Genomic DNA, 17340 nt, shown 5'->3' with positions numbered 1-17340 from the left:
ATATTTTGCCGTCACCTGATAATGTGTATGTAATTAATTTAGTGTTTTAAATGTGAATTTGACCAGTGGAGAGTTTCTTGTGTAGGGCAGTTTATATTTGTAATCATGTATTTAGGGATGGTGGGATTGCTGTGAAAGAATACACCCCTGTCTCTTGTAGGACTTCAGACATAATCTGTCACTTAAAAAAAATTCCTCATCTTTTCTGGAAAGGAATACTAGATAAATAAAAATAATAGCATGGAGCTTTTATGAGGAAAATTTCAGGAAACTCATCCATTTGTTAAAAGATAAAGCTAGCTGTAAAGTTAATACTAGATTAAAATACAGTTTCTGAGATGAACATCAGTTTTGTACTTGACCCCAGAATTGAATAGGCATCCCACTGTATTTTGTGTTTATTTTTTATATTCAATGCTTTTGCCTATAATTGTGTTTCTGGTTGTAGTTACATACAACATATGCTACTGGTCCATCTGTGTTGTATTCGGCATACAATGGTTCTTCTACTAGACTTGTTTTGTTTTGTTTTGTTTTGTTACTATCATAGCCCTAGTGTCAATAACTGTGCCTGGTGCAAGGTAGGTGCTCAGTTAATATTGTTAAATGAATAAATGTGAATATTTTACTAAATTTACTACTCAAATCCTCAGTTACTAGGAGACCTCATTTTCTGGTCTTAGCTTTTTTCTTTAAAAATTTTTTTTAAAGGTTTATTTACTTTTGAGATAGAGAGGGCACAAGCAGGGGAGGGGCAGAGAGGGAGGGAGACACAGCATCCGAAGCAGGGTCCAGGCTCTGAGCTGTCAGCACAGAGCCTGATGCAGGTCTTAAACTCACAAACTGTGAGATCATGACCTGAACCAAAGTCGGATGCCCAACTGACTGAGCCACCCAGGTGCCCCTTAGCTTTTTTCTATACATACGTGTTCTGGTCTTGCACCATCACTAGATTGGAAGCGCACTGTGAGTAGGAACCTGGTTTTATTTGTTTTTCCTTTTATCTTTACAATAATTTGGACTGTGGTGGGTAATAGGTATTCTCTAAAGATGTGATTTTAACTGAATGAAAAATGATCAATTTTATTTTTTTTTATCACGAGACTACTAAAAATACAGTCATAAACAAGAAATTTGGCAGAGAAAACAGCTAATGTGTCTTTGTCTGTCAGCTTGAGGGCCTATATAACACTTTGTACTTCTGTGGCATAGAGAGCTGGCGTTCTGGGACAGCTCTGTTTCTTGCTCTTTAACGGCCTATTTGCTTTATTTTTGGCTTTCTAACTATGTCACAGATGGTGTAGGTCATTGGTTCTCCAAGTGTTGTCCCAGAATAGCAGCATTAGCATCACCTGGGTACTTGCTAGAAATGCAAATTCTCAGGCCCATTCCAGACCGAGGGTGGAGCCTGGCCCGAGCAATGTGTGTTATAGCAAGTCCTCTCTTTGATTCCTTTACAGTACAGTCTGATGATGTCTCTGAGTGGTCACACTGTCTTTAGGAGAGAGGGCTGCTAGAGGCAACAGTTGTGTGCCAAAGAAAACCAGCTTGCAGCCAGAATTTAAGAGAGCAATGTAATCCAAAGTTTTTCAGAGGGAACAAGTGTAGTTTATAAAGGTGTTAGGATATAAAGCAAATTATTGAAACTTCATTGTATGCTATTACTTAGCTTAAGTAAAGTGTATTATTCACTTTTATTTTTCAAGGATTTCTCTTGTTATTTGTGAGTTTATGCTCAAATGGAAAGTGAGAAGCTTAAATTGGTCAAGTTTTCTCATACTTCAGATTTTTGCAAAAGTGAGTGCTCTGCCCATTGCAGATGAGCAAGAAACAACTGAAAAGTGTCCAACCCAAGCTAATATTTTGCGTATTTTTCTTTTTTGAAAATGCTTTACAGTGATTTCAGTTTTGAATTTGAAACCTTTTAAGATTTAGAGTACAAGATAGTTTAAATGGTTTCAATAAATTAAATGGTACATTTAAAATAATTTGTTTTTAGATATTCCTGTGTGTGCAGATAAACCTTAGATATAGCAGGTTTATATTCCTTATATATGTCCTCTTGACAAATTGGAATTGGAAAGTAATACAGAAATTAATTTTTGTTTACCATGTAGACTTAGGTTGTAAAATATCCAGTTATTGCTGTTTTTATGTTTTTTTATTTCTAATGGTTAGGAAATGAAGACCTAATTTTAGGTAAATAATGTAAAATCTTAATAAGGCTTGTATGCATTCTAACTTTTATTTTCCTTGAAGGTAATTCCAAAGTTTTCTTTTCAAAAATATGTGCCATTACCGTTAGGTTTCCCTGTACACATAAATGGATGTATGATGATTTACAATTTAAAAAAATATTCTATCTGTAATACTTGAAAGCTATTTTCATACTTTATCTACTTGATCATATTGAATTTACTTCATTTTTCTACTTTTTTTCTTAAGATTTCAATTGCATGTCATAACCTTTTGTTCCTGGAACTCTGGAAAGTTCAGAAGAGTTCACTCCAAGAATGTTGAGGTGACATTAGTGAAGGCAGAAGTGAGAGTTTTAGAAAGTAGGCAAGTTGTAGCTTACGTAGTTCAGAGGGAAGTGAGCCTATGCAATGAAAAATTCAATTACTGAATGCATCACTTCCATATTACTGGACAGTATCGGAATATATTTGCTCCCTAGAAATCTGTCTCTCTTAGTTTAGAAGGAATTCTGCTATAGTGGTGTGCAGGGAGAACTTTTAAGGGGCCCTTTGGACAATGTATTGTCTGTCATATCCTTGTTGTAATACTCCCACTATGTTGCATGTGTGCCTTGAGTTTTCCAGGTGGTGATTCATTTATGGTCTTGGACTGTCATCTTAGTTCATTTGTGAGAATGCTGTGCTCTTTAGGGGCATAAACTCAATCTCTTGGTGCTTCTTTTTTTTTTTTTTTTCCTCTCTCTTTTATAAAAATAATGTATTTGGATTGAAACATCCAAGACCAAGTCTACAAACTGGTGGCTTGTGGAGCCAGATCTAGTGACTTAATTTGGCTGTAATCGTTTTTAAGTTTTTCAGTTAAGGGACTTATATAGTATAGTAACATGCCTATAGGACAGCATTCAGAAGGCATAAGGAGGGACATGTACATTTAAAGGTAGTTTTAACTCTATTCTTCTTTCTCTCAGCCACCTGGTTGTTTTCTTTGAGGACATTCAGAATGGATACATATTTGTGAATCATTCCAGGGTTATTACTTATACAGAGAAGCATAATAGTATATTTACCTTTTTTTTTTTTTTTAAACCAAATGGTTGCAAACTACATACGTTGTTCTGTGTTTTGCTTTTATTTTCATTTAATCTATCTTGGAATTCATTCTATATCAATATAATAAGAACTGTCTTCTTTGTAACAAATGGGTAGCTTTCCTTTGTATAGATGTAGCCCACTTTTTTTCCTATTTTCTTTGTTTTTTCCTTTCTTCCTTCCCTTCCATTCTTTCTTTCAGTCTTTTCTTCCCTTCAGTCTCCGTCTTCCTCCTGCCTTTTTCAGTTAAATAATCCAATTCAAACAATAGTATCTTACCATATTAGAAAAACCTTTACCTGGGATTTACCTTTTATTTTGAAAGGGTAGAATTTATGCCAGTTATGTTTTAGACTCAGGTGATTTTTATAGAGAAAATTAGTCTGTCAGAACATGTGTTTTCAGATCTTTTGTCTCTAACTTTCTGAGTAGAGTTTTCCAGAGGGAAAAAAATTTAAGACATCAGCTTTTTCTTCCTCTTTTTTTTTTTTAAAGATACTAGTTGAGGACCTGATTTTCTATTAGTTTTATTCATAATTAATGTAACCAGTTCCCTGTAGATGGACATTTGGATTATGCATACATTTTTGGGTGTAATTTTTCAATATATCATTTCACACATGTGCAAATATATTTGAAGGGTAATGATCTAGAATTAGAATTGCTGAGTAAAGAGTGTGTGCATTTGCAGAGTGGATGGATGTTACCAAATTGTCCACCGTAGTGAAACTGACAAATGCCTTTTTCCCCTGACATATTGTTTTATTACATTATTGAAGTTAGTCTGATAGAAAAGGGGAAATCTGATTATAATTTCAGTTGGTATTCTCTTACATGTGACGTTAAACATCTTTTTAATAAGTTTGAGCTTTTTGTATTTCCTTTCTATCAACATGTCCTTTGTATGTTTTTCTGTTGAGTCCTTGGAGTCCTTGATTTTTATCTTATTGCTAGGTGCTCTTACTATATTAAGAAAAGCAAACTCTCGTGATTTGTGATATGACTACATTTTCTATTTTGTTTTGACATTTGTCAAAAAAAGAATTATCTTATTTCTCATAATAGTTTTTCAGTAACTTTTTAATTGCTATATGTGTAAATATTTTTTGAGATAAAATTTATTAGTCTTTTATGGCTTTGGGTTTTGTCTTATCCTCAGAAAGGCATTCCTAACCCTGAGATTATTAAAACAAAAGCAAACCCTACCTTTTTTTCAAATACTTCGGGGTTCTTTGAAAAATTTTTAATATTTGTTTTGATGTGAGAAATATTTTCCAGATAGCTGCCCATCAACATTTATTGAATAATCCATGTTTCCCCCAGTGATCTGCAGTGTCCCCTTTAGCTTATACCAAATTCCTCTGTATATTAGGTTGTTTTTTTTTTTTTTTTTTGATTGCCCATACCATAGCTCTCTGTTCATGCATCAGTACCACCATTTAAGTGACTATAGAAATATGTTTTAAAATATTTCAGGAATTTTAAATAATTTGTTTATTTTGCTTATTTAGTTTTCCACTTATACTTTAGAATCATTGTGTGCTGTATTCTTTGCATGGCTTTTATTTTTTTATTGAAAGATTTATTCTAATCAGCTTTTTTTTGTTATTATAAACAGGATTGCTTTCTATAATTATGTTAACTTTTTATAGAAGCTCATTCGTTTTAATTTTTTTAAACTTTTTTGAAGTTTATTTATTTATTTTGAGAGAGAGAGAGAGAGCATGTGCATGCGTGCACAAGCAGGGGAGGGCTAGAGAGAGGGAGAGACAGAATCCCAAGCAGGTTCTGTACTCTGAGTGCAGAGTTCAATCAATGCAGGGCTCGAACTCATGAACCAGTGAGATCATGACCTGCAAGAGTTGGATGCTTTACCGACCGAGCCACCCAGGTGCCCCTTGTGGGTTTTTTTTTTTTTTATTTTTTATTATTTTTTTAAAATTTTTTTTTTTCAACGTTTTTTTATTTATTTGTGGGACAGAGAGAGACAGAGCATGAACGGGGGAGGGACAGAGAGAGAGGGAGACACAGAATCGGAAACAGGCTCCAGGCTCTGAGCCATCAGCCCAGAGCCTGACGCGGGGCTCGAACTCACGGACCGTGAGATCGTGACCTGGCTGAAGTCGGACGCTTAACCGACTGCGCCACCCAGGCGCCCCACCCCCTTGTGGGTTTTAATTTATTTTAATACGTAGCCAATTTACTAAAATTCCTCTATTTTCTTAAATACGTTTGTAGTCAGTTTCCTTGGATTTTCCATGTATCCACTTGTATCGTTTGCAAATAATTATGATTTTATTTCCTCTTTTCTGTTTTTAAACATTTCTTTCTTGACTAATGGCATTGGCCACCACCTCCAGAATATGGTTAAATATTTGTGATGAAAAATGGACATCCTTGTTTTGTTCCTGATTGTCAGTACCTCTTGGGTTTTTCCATTATGCATGATGCTAACTTTGAATTGAACTTGTATCTTATCATATTAAGGAAGTTGGTACAGTGTTTCAAAATTAAGAAGAAAATTTAGATCTTGTATTGACAGAACTGTCGCAAGGGTAATACACAGAATTAAAAAAAAAAATTTTTTTAACATTTATTTATTTTTGAGAGACAGTAAGAGCGGGAGCGGGAGAGAGGGGCAGAGTGAGAGGGAGACATAGAATCCAAAGCAGGCCACAGGCTCTGAGTTGTCAGCACAGAGCCCGATGTGGGGCTCGAACTCACAAACTGTGAGATCATGACCTGAGCTGAAGTCGGACACTTAACCGACTGAGCCACCCAGACGCCCCCACAGAAACCATTTGACGACAAGTTGTCAGCTAATCTGATAGCCTGTTGTTTCCCACCAAATACTTTAAAAGTGTTTATTTCCTATAAATAAGTACTATCTTATGTAACAACATATAACCATCAAAATCAGGAAGTTAACACTGGATATATTACTACCATCTAATCCTCAGACCCCAGTCATGTTTCATCACTTGTCCTAATAATGTCCTTTTGTACCCAAATCCAGTTTAGAATCATACATTATACTTGGTTTTCATGCCTTTTTAGTCTCCTTCAATCTAAAACAGTCTTTCCTTGACTTTTATGACCTGACACTTTTGAACATTACAAGAAACCTAATGTAAAATGTCCCTCAAGTTGAGTTTGCCTGTTTCCTTATGATGCATTTCGGGTTATGCATCTTCGGCAGAAATACCACAGAGGTGTTCTGTGATCACCAAGAAATAACACAGATATTCCTGTTAATCTTTTTTGTTTTTCTTTCCAGGTAACTCTATCTTCTCTGCAATCTTTCTCTTTAACAGTTCTGGGTCTTTTATTTTTGTTAAATATTTAATCCAATATGTGAATTGACAGGAAGATGGAGAAGCAAGTGTACTGGGAACGCAAGGAGTGGTTGGTGGGTTCAGAAATGAGTCACAGTAAAGACTTTTCCAGTATTATGGACTGAAGTTTGAGAAGCATCCAGGGACCACGATGGAGACAGAAATATAAAACTCGAAGGATATATAGTGGAAGACATTGATTGTTGATGTTATTATTACTTTGATTACATAAGTATGCTGATTAGATTATTATTTTTATTAAAGCCATTTTGAAGAGTATAAAGAATTCTATGCCAAAGCACTGTTTGGTCAAACCAGTTGGACTATCATATCCTTTTGTCAGGACTTCCATTTTTGTCAGCTTTAAATGAAATTATTATTATGCTTACATAAAATAATGATTGCCTTGTAGAGTACATAATTTCAAAAGGTTTTATGATCATTAAGTGTAGGTAGTGTAGATATTTGATGCCTTTTCCTTGTGTATACAATTGTTTTTGGACGATTTTTAATTCAATAAGATGGAAATAATCCTTTTAATTGCAATGTAACTTTTTAAAAAATATAATTTATTGTTAAATTGGCTTTCATGCAACACCCAGTGCTCATCCTAACAAGTGCCCTCCTCAATGCCTATCACCCACTTTCTCCTCTTCCCCACCCCCATCAACCCTCAGTTTGCTCTCTGTATTTAAGTCTCTTATGGTTTGCCTCCCTCCCTCTCTGTTTGTCACTCCTCGCCTCCCCCCCCCCCCACTTCCCTTCCCACATGGTCTTCTGTTAAGTTTCTCAAGTACTACATATGAGTGAAAACATATGGTGTCTTTCTCTGACTGACTTATTTCACTTAGCATAATACTCTCCAGTTCCATCCACGTTACTGCAAATGGCAGGATTTCATTCTTTCTCATTGCCAAGTAGTATTCTGTGGTATATATAAACCACATCTTCTTTATCCATTCATCAGTTGATGGACATTTAGGTTCTGTAACTTTTAAGAGCTTACTGAAACGAGAGCAAAAACAGCACTACCTTCATTTTTAAAGTTATAAGATGCTTGGTGAATTGGATTTTATGTTCATTATGGCATTGAAAAAACAGAAAGGAATGTTATTCAAATGGAGTAGAAGTAAGTTTAGTGGCTCACTCACTAAACCTTGGTTGGACAATCCACAATTTCTTAGGGATGTGGTAAGGTCATCATTAAATACAAGTTATTGCTTGTTAAAGCATTGTGGAAATATAAATAACATTGTCATCTGGGTTAATGTAATAGAAATGGGAGGGGAAAACATGAGAACAGTGAAATTGATATAGCAATCTTCGAGGCCCCTTAAATGCCCTATGTATTACTTTAACTAGTTAGTGTTTGCAACACAGTTTCAGTTCCTTAAGTGGAAGTTACTATTTCAATTCTACATGTCTTTTTAGATATTCTGGAGAGCCACTTTGCCCAAGCTGTGTTTCTGAAGACATGAGTTTTACAGTTTGTTTACATATTAAACTGTAGGGTTTGTTTTTGTTTTTTTTTTTTTTTTGTCTTTATTGGAGTGGCTAGGAACCTCTGGAGGGCCATTGTCTCTGATTTTCCTTTTTTGAACTTTCACTTTTTTCCTGCATATTAAATCATCTAAAAGGAGGTGGGGTGAAAGGTAGGGATTGAGAAAAGGCAGCTACTTTTCATTTGTAGGGGAGGTCCAGAATAAAGTCTTTCAAGACAATCTCAAATCCATCATAAGATTTAAATATGTAGTGAAGCTCTGAGAACTGTTACTTTGCGATGATATTATAAGAACTCATGATTTTATTTTCCCCCTTTCCCCATCTTCATTTTTTATAAAAGAGAAATCCCCTTAATGCCACAACATTTGAGCAAACTATACTGTATTCTTTGCATATGTCTGCATTTATATTGATTGTTTTAGATTATAGACTCTTAGAGGATATACATTACCTGTTTTAACATCCCTAGTCTGAAGTAAAATGTGTATTAAAAAAAAAGTTTTTTCCCCCTTGCAATCAGTGCCTTTCTATATGCTTACATATTTTGTGACATATATGTAAAGGAAGCATATTTGCATCTAAGTGCCCTATCTTCCAAGGGTTCTTTCTTCAGCTGAGTTAAAAACTTTTTTTGTTTGGTCCAAACTGAGTTTTGTCTTCTTCTTCTTTTTTTCTCTACTCAGGCCCAGATTGCCTTCCTTCAGGGGGAAAGAAAAGGTCAAGAAAATTTGAAGAAAGATCTTGTGAGGAGGATCAAAATGCTGGAGTATGCTCTTAAACAGGAAAGGTAATTCAGTGGGATGGAAGGCTGTGTTCTCTTTAAAGACTGGACTAATTTTTGTTATTCCTAAAACAAATCCAAATGTTAATACTTTATACTTTTGAATTACAAAAATAGTACCTGTAATGCACATTTACAAATGGTTGTAATATTGAATGTTATCGTGACTGTTTAATGGTCATGAACAATAAACCGATTTGTATGATTTTTTTAAAAGTTTAGCAACATTTTCCCCCTGCCCTGTCCTTTCTAAGGAAATTTATGTGCTTCCTGAGCTGTCATAATCCATTTCTTTATGGGATTGAACTCGTTTTTGAGTTGTAAAGGAAATTTCTCTAATGCCTTTTCCTCATCATCTGGTATTCAGTTTGGTGTATTTTCTTTGGGGAAAAAGCAGACTGGATTGAGAACTTTTTCTAGACTTTTTTGGTATTTTGTTCCTTTGCTATGAGCTATTCATATCTCTCCAGAAGTGAATCTTCTCTTTCTGTGTTGCTAGTGTCTAACCTCGGTTCACAGGGAAAGGACAATAGGTCATAGATGAGAGTTTAGGAAATTTTTGTATGAATTAAAAGTGTATATGTTTTAACAGGTGGTCTTTGGAATTTTTTGTGAGCAACATGAGACAGTTTTTTTGTTTTAGGTAATTGAGTACTTGATAGGCGATACTGAAATTCTCTATTTTGCTTGTTTTGATCACATGCTTTTCTCACTTTTTTTTAAGTTGATGAATGGGCTGTTTGCAAAACTGTCATAAAAAAGCATTTAACAGATAATATTTATGGATATCAAGAAATAGATTAAACTTTATTAGAACTCATTTTCACCTTTACGTGAGATCTTTAAATGGCACAAGAAATTGAAAACACGTTGACCTCTTGGTAAAAAAGAGATGATTCTTTTTTATTCCTTGAGAGTTTGATTGAAAGCTGTATTGGAGAGATGGTGTGGGTGAGGAACTACTTTTAAAAGTGTGCAATTTGGGAATATTTGAGATTTTAAGCAATTTAAATTACAGGTGTCATCAAAGAGAAAGAATAATAACATTAATGGCGACTTTATTAAGTACTGTGCACCAGGCCCTGAGGTTTAAAAACTAAGTAACTTGAGTAAGTAGAGTTGCAAAGTTGTAGTACCGCTGTGGTTCAGATCCTGCAGGTCTGTCTGATTCTGAAGTCTGTACTCTTTACCATCTGTCATCATACAGTAGAATTAAAATATACAGGTACTCAAGTAACCAAGGATATTGCATGCGCGCGGCGTGTGTGTGTGTGTGTGTGTGTGTGTGTGTGTGTGTGTGAGAGAGAGAGAGAGAGAGAGAGAGAGAGAGACCCTCCTCATTAAATATAGTCATTGCTGTATCCATCCAACTTAAGCACTGTGCTGGAGCTGAGTATAAACAAGGTCATTGTCCTTGTCCTTAAGGGCTCAGAGTAGCGGGAAACAGACTTGTAAACCACAAAAATGCAGTGCAGTATCATGAGTGCTATGGAAGATGTCTGTACAGGGTACAGTGGGGTCACAAAGAAGGGAGTGGTTATTTGGATCTGGAAGGTAGAAGTAAGTAGAAGTGAGGATGTAACAAGAGGAGGTGAGACTTGAACAGCATCATAAAAAATCAGGTGTTTGCCAGATAAGCAAGGTTCAGGAAGTAGAGCATGTATGTTTGGCAGGGAACAAAGCAGTTTGGTGCGTTCAGAAATTTACAGTCACGGTGTATGGAGGAGGGTAAGATGTTAGTTGTGATTTGATAAGTGATAATGATAGATGTGGGCAAGAACCAGATCATGGAGAGGCTAAGGAGTTCAAAATTTTATCTTACATATAATAGGAAACTTTGAAGGTTTTTCAAAACCTTTTATTATAAAATTTCTCAAGCTTATAGAAGTTCAAGAACTACATGCCCTTTACCCAGATTCACCAGTTGACATTTTGCTATATTTACTGGTATGCTCATTGTGTAGACATACTGCTTTTTTCCTGGATCATTTGCTACTTAGATGAAGACATTATACCCCTTATGCCTCTAAATACCTCCGTATATATCTTCTGCGAACAGGGACAGGGACATTCCCTTATATAATTACAACTCATTATCAAAATTAAGGAAACTTAGTGTTGATAGAGTTCTATTGTTTAATATAGCCCATATTCATATGTTCTGGTGATGATCTTTATAGCATTTTTTTCCACCAAATACCCCAGTAATGATTTTTATAGTATTTTTTTTCCTGGTCTAGGAATGCATATTGCATTTAGTTGTGCAGTTGAAAGGAGCATGGACTAGTGTGAAGTAGATTTTAGAAAGATCACCCTGACCTCAGTATGGGGATGGACTGGAAAGATCTGTTAGTAGAACCAGGAAGATTCTAATAGTCTAGGATGAGAGATTATAACATAGTAGCTGCTAGAATAGAAGAGGCATCAGCTATGAAACATTTTAAGTAGAATGCATAAAAATTGGAGATGACTGGATATAGGGGATGAGGAAGAAAGATAATTCAAGAATGATTCCCAGGTTCCTGGCTTGAGTGAAAGTTTTGTTAAATTATCAAATGAATTAAAGATTAAGAAATGAGGGTTGAGGGGCGCCTGGGTGGCTCAGTCGGTTGAGCATCTGACTTCGGCTCAGGTCGTGATCTCACAGTTTGTGGGTTTGAGCCCCGCATCAGGCTCTGTGCTGACAGCTCAGAGCCTGGAGCCTGCTTTGGATTCTGTACCTTCCTCCCCTGCCCCTCCCCTGCTTGTGCTCTGTCTCTTTCTTTCTCTCTCAAAAATAAATAAACATTAAAAAAAAAAGAAAAAAGAAGGGTTGAAAAGCAGATATGAGAGTAAGGCTCATGACTAGAGATGTATACTTGGGGCTCATTAATACTGTGGATAAAGTTGTAGGAGTAGTTGAAACAAGCAGTTGAACAAGTTCAACAAGTAGTTGAAACAAGTGTTGTGGGAAGAGAAGAATCAGCCAGAGCCACAGGAAATGGAAAAATTTGAGGAAGAGGGAGAGGAAGAAGAACGAGCAAAGGAACAGTCGGAGAAGGAAGGAGAGAGCAGTATATTGCAAGCAAGCTAAAGAAAGTGGGAGTTTGACAATTGTAGATGCCACACCGACTCTAAGTAAGCTGTAACCTGAAAGTAGTCATCCAGATTTGCCAGATCAGAGCTTGTAAATGGCCTTGCCAGAAGAGCTTCAGGGAGGTAGCAGGAACACAAACCAGATCACAGGGGTTTGAGGGGTGAGAAGGTCAGATAAAGTGGAGACAGATATAGTCGCTTATTTTTTCAAGTAGTTTGACTTTGAAGAACAGAAGAGATAAAGAACTGGCTGGGTCTAGGGAAGACATTTTGTTTTCTTTCAACCAATGGAGTTCTCCTGGAAAAGATTTTGTATCTTCTGAGATTTATGGAATGATTTGAGATTATTCCTGATACTATGGCACTATTTAAGTGTAATAAATTAAGGAGTAACAAAGCATTTCTTTGTGGATTAGAGTCTTAAACATTTCAGTTCTTTAACTCTGAAATTATTTTTCTAATGCCCTAACGCCAGGAAGTTTTACAGATTTTGGAGTTGTAGAACATTTCAGTTCTTTTGATTCTGAAATTATTTTTCTAATGCTTTAAGCAAAGAATTTTTAAGAAGTTTTTTTTTGAGGAAAATTTGAAACATAAATGTAAAGAGAGTAATATCTTCTATATACACCTCCAAGCCTTAGCAGTTAATGTTCCTGTCAGTCTTGCTTCATCCTGATCTATTTTAGAACAGCAAATTCTAGACGTCTTGTCATTTAACCTGACACACCTAAGTGTAAGGATCATAATTTAGAATTGCTGTGTTATTGATTTTCTAAGTAGTCCCATTTAAAAAGATCCAAAATTAAGTGAAACTGAATCTTTAACATTAGAGAAAGATTACTCACCTAGCAATGAATTTATTTAAGGCATTCCCTAAAGTATAATAGAATATGCAAAATGAGCAAATGTATATCTAATTTTTCAAGAGTACACAGTGTGTAATTCAAGATTTACTCAGGAACTTCTATACTGAAAAACCTTAAATACTATATAAAATACAATTCTGAAACATTCCATTTTTCCCTGTTTCTCTCTTACATCTGCACTACTACATATGTCCTCTTTGCCTGTAATAATTCCATATTCTAATTCATCTTCCACGTTCACAGGATTCACTTTTTGAAATACAGATTGTTCTATCCCTGCTTTAAAATATCTAGCTAATTTCCAAGTTCTTTTTTTTTTTTTTTTTTTTTTTTTTTTTTTTTTTTTTTGGGACTTCAAGTTCCAGATTGAATTTTGTTTTTTCCTTCCCAAGTTCTTAGTAGAACCTTTTACAGCCAGGCCCCTTTCTAGTCCTGTACACACACACACACACACACACACACACACACACAGATTTTTTTTGACCCATTGTGTATTTTTCCCCCACTTTTTCTTCTGACAAATACTCTTCATCAATTTATTTGTCTGACTAAAAACCACTGGTTTTTTAAGGTTTAGCTAAAATCTCGTATGTTACCTTCTTTTTGGTAGCTCTCCTTGACACCACCTTTGACAGAATTAGATAATCCCTTTTCCGAATTCCTATAACATTTGATGTAACGCATAACTCTTTTTTTAAAAATGTTTATTTAGTTTTGAGAGAGAGAGAGAGCGCAAGCGGGGGAGGGCAGAGAGCGAGGGAGATACAGAATCTGAAGCAGGCCCCAGGCTCTGAGCTGTCAGCACAGAGCCCCATGCGGGGCTTGAACTCACTAAGAATGAGATCATGACGTGAGCCGAAGTCAGATGATTAACTGCTGAGCCACCCAGGCGCCCCGATATGACTCCTAACTCTTAACACAATGTGCTGTAGTTATTTTAATCTCTGTCTCTTAGGCATCTCCTTGCTCCGCCCTAAACTGACTGTAAACTGCAGGTCTTTCCCATCAGCCAGCACAGCACCGGACCTGTCACGAGAATTCAGAACCTGTCCGTTGATTTAATCAAGTTATTCTGAGCATGAACATTTAAAATGTGATTTGGATGCTATGTCATATTCCTAGCACATTATAATAGACTTTGAAACAAAAGTATAATGGGACTTCTTTAATTATTATACAATTTTTATGCTTTTTTAACCCAATAAAGGCCAGTTGGAAGGCCTAGCCACATATCGTACATAGAGTTCTTAGATAGGAGATCTGCTATTTATTTACAATCTGATTTAGACAAAAAGATTAGGGAACAAGAGGATTGGTAGGTAACACAGATCAAGTATTAAAACTGTAGGAAACAATATGAGTGAATTTAGCATATCGGCTTCAAAAGGAATGTTACTAAGTTGAGAAGAGTTCTGGGAGTAAATTATTTTTCAGTGACTTTAACAGTTCAGTAGAGAGACCCTGCTTTAAGGGAATGCAGCCTGTGGCAAACACAACAGTTCTTTATTTATTTTGTCTAATTTTTTATGAAATGTCAGTTTATAATATGTTGTTTTTGTTATGTATATTGTAAAGAATATTTTCTATTCCCTTTTTTACATAAACTGTTGCAGTTTTTCCTAAGACCACTAGAATGCACTATAGTGTAGTATTTTGTGTTTGAAATGTTTTTCTATATATGTATATAAATGTACTCCGTAATATTTTGTTGATGCTTTTATTCTGCCCTCAGACCAGATACTTTCAATTGCTATTTGGCTTCTAGGAGGTATTGTTATTTTGTTTCATTGTAGATGAAAAATCTGAAACTCGACAGTTACATTAAGAACCTTATTTACTTTCTGGTAACTGTAAGTAAAGTGGCTTTAAATATCACTGTCTAATAATCAACATTATTACAAATACATTGAAATAGACTAGGAAATGTTTAATCTGGTGATGAAATCTTTGTGACTCACAGAAGCATTAGGAATAGAGAAAAACATACTCTAGTTAATTTGGAACAAAAATATTTACTAAAATTAAAAAAAAGAAATATATGCATGTTGTTAATTAAGCAAATAATACAATTTGGTCTCCTTTATGTATCAGTTCATTGATTTCCTTTCCAAAAGGAAATCTTAGTAACTAATGGCTTATGTATTATGTATCCTTCCAGAACTCTTCTATGCATATTAAATATATATAATATACATATATAAAGCAAATATCCTTTTTTTATTTCTAATGGGTATATATTATCACAAAACATTTTATACATATGTAAAACATATAAAGACTATTATAAAATCTATTCATATACCCACCACCTACCTTATATAGAACATCAGCTGTTGTAATTTTCATGTTTTCTTAAGATTCCCCTCTATATAAACTTTGATTTTTCTGTTGTAACTGCAAATGAATATGAATCCAGTACTTTGCACATTTGAGCAAATAATTTTCCTTTATATCATTTTTGAAATGATACTGAAATATTGAAACTTTAAATATTAAATATTGAAACTTTACATTTAAATATTGAAATATTGAAACTTCTTTATGTTAAGTACTCAATTAGTTTTATAAAAAAGTTAACTTTCAATTTGGCTATATTATCCCTTCATTCCTTCTTCATTACTTTGGTTTTTCAAATTATTGTGTAACCTTTTTACATTGAATATTACAAATGGCCTCAATATTTTGGGGAAGCAAACCAATCAAAACATAGAAGTACACGAAGTAAGTATGGACATTTTTTTTTTTTTTTTTTAAATTTTTTTTTTCAACGTTTTTAATTTTTTTTATTTTTGGGACAGAGAGAGACAGAGCATGAACGGGGGAGGGGCAGAGAGAGAGGGAGACACAGAATCGGAAACAGGCTCCAGGCTCCGAGCCATCAGCCCAGAGCCTGACGCGGGGCTCAAACTCACGGACCGCGAGATCGTGACCTGGCTGAAGTCGGACGCTTAACCGACTGCGCCACCCAGGCGCCCCAAGTATGGACATTTTTGTTGACCTTTACAATTTTTACCTTATCTGCATTATTTTTCTGATCTCAGATTTAATCATCTGAGATTTCACTAACTGATTTCACTAACCTAATAGTGAAATCAGGTTAGCCATAAATAATTACATTTAGCTAGCTTTTAAAGGGAAATAGATAAGAATTTCTGTTTATAATTCTTCCTGATTGCTTCCTGAAAAGGCAAAGGATATCTTGACTATTAAAAAAAAATTTATTCATTCCTACTGAAATAGCTTATTCAACATGAGTGATTTGGGCTGGTTCCCCCTCCCTCCTTTGGATTGTTTACTATAATGCCTTCTTGGCAAATCATAATTGCCTGACAAGGCAAGGGGTATTACAGATGATTTAAAACACTTTTTGGGTATAGTTGATACACAATGGTACATTAGTTTCAGGTGTACAATATAGTAATTCACCATCTCTATATGTTATGCTATGTTCACTACATTTGTAGCTACCATGTGTCACCATACAATGGTGTTACAATATCATTGACTATATTCCCTGTGGTGTGCCTTTTATTCCTGTGACTTATTCATTCCATAACTGGAAGCCTGTATCTCCTACTCCCCTTCACTCATTTCGCCCATGCCTCCAGCCCCCTTTCCTCTGATAATCCTCAATTTGTTCTCTGTATTTATAGGTCTGAGTCTGCTTTTTGTTGTTTACTCATTTGTTTTTTAAATTTCACATATGAGTGAAACCATATTTGTCTTTCTCAGTCTGATTTATTTCACTTAGCATAATACCCTCTAGGGTCCATCCATGTTGTTGCAAATGGCAATATCCCATCCTTTTTTATGGCCACATAATATTCCATTGTATATACATACCACTAGATGACTTTTCTTTTTAAATATGTAAATTTTGAGAAAGGTTAGTCTTCTATAGGCTTATTTCACAATCCAAACTTATCTACTGCTTTTATAGTAGAATTGTACTTTGGCGATCATCAAGAAAATTTGAATACTATAGAAATTAGAATGTTATATCGTTCATTTGTAATTATACAAAGATTTGTGGTTCTCAATGTTATTCTATTTGTTATGATGATGGCACTTGATGGTATGACAACAATAAAATAATAATAATGACAAGCACTTTTTATTACTACTTTGACACCATGGAAGGCTATGATGACTATTCCTATTACATATCCTAAAGTTAATTTAAATATATTTTAAGATGGTTTGTATTTTCTTATTTCTTTGTTAGAGCCAAATACCACAAGTTGAAATATGGGACAGAATTGAATCAGGGAGATATGAAGCCTCCAAGCTATGATTCTGGTAAGCTAATTTTAAAGGAAGTTTAAGTGATTAAAAAGAAGTTGATACCTAGTTTTTTTGTAGCAATAATACTTATGATGGCAAGTTAATTTCTAATTATTTGCATATTAGTTATTTTTTCTGACCTCCTCATTTTTGGCACCAAACATTTAGTGTCATTTAGATTATTTTCCAACACCTTCCTTCCTTTTCCC

The 17340-nt window shown here is 34.9% G+C and overlaps 1 protein-coding gene and 1 long non-coding RNA gene across 4 annotated transcripts in view; one reads left to right on the top strand and one right to left on the bottom strand.

Moving 5' to 3' along the window:
- LOC144615960 (uncharacterized) overlaps positions 1-17340 on the bottom strand; it is a 426549-nt gene that overhangs the window by 224442 nt on the left and 184767 nt on the right. The gene's annotated exons all lie outside the window — the stretch shown is intronic.
- Positions 1-17340, top strand: part of STRN (striatin) — a 99792-nt gene that overhangs the window by 22930 nt on the left and 59522 nt on the right. For 2 of the 3 annotated variants that reach the window (XM_078444796.2, XM_078444795.2), the window contains exons 2-3: positions 8809-8912; positions 17073-17146. In XM_078444796.2, the coding sequence (XP_078300922.1) occupies positions 8809-8912; positions 17073-17146 (178 nt within the window). The remainder of the gene's footprint in view (positions 1-8808; positions 8913-17072; positions 17147-17340) is intronic. The other variant, XM_078444797.2, reaches the window with a different exon arrangement.

Source organism: Panthera onca, chromosome A3 (genome assembly GCF_046562875.1).
Source record: "Panthera onca isolate mPanOnc1 chromosome A3, mPanOnc1 haplotype 2, whole genome shotgun sequence".
In the NCBI taxonomy this organism is placed as follows: domain Eukaryota; kingdom Metazoa; phylum Chordata; class Mammalia; order Carnivora; family Felidae; genus Panthera; species Panthera onca.
This window is presented reverse-complemented; position numbering and strand designations above follow the sequence as displayed.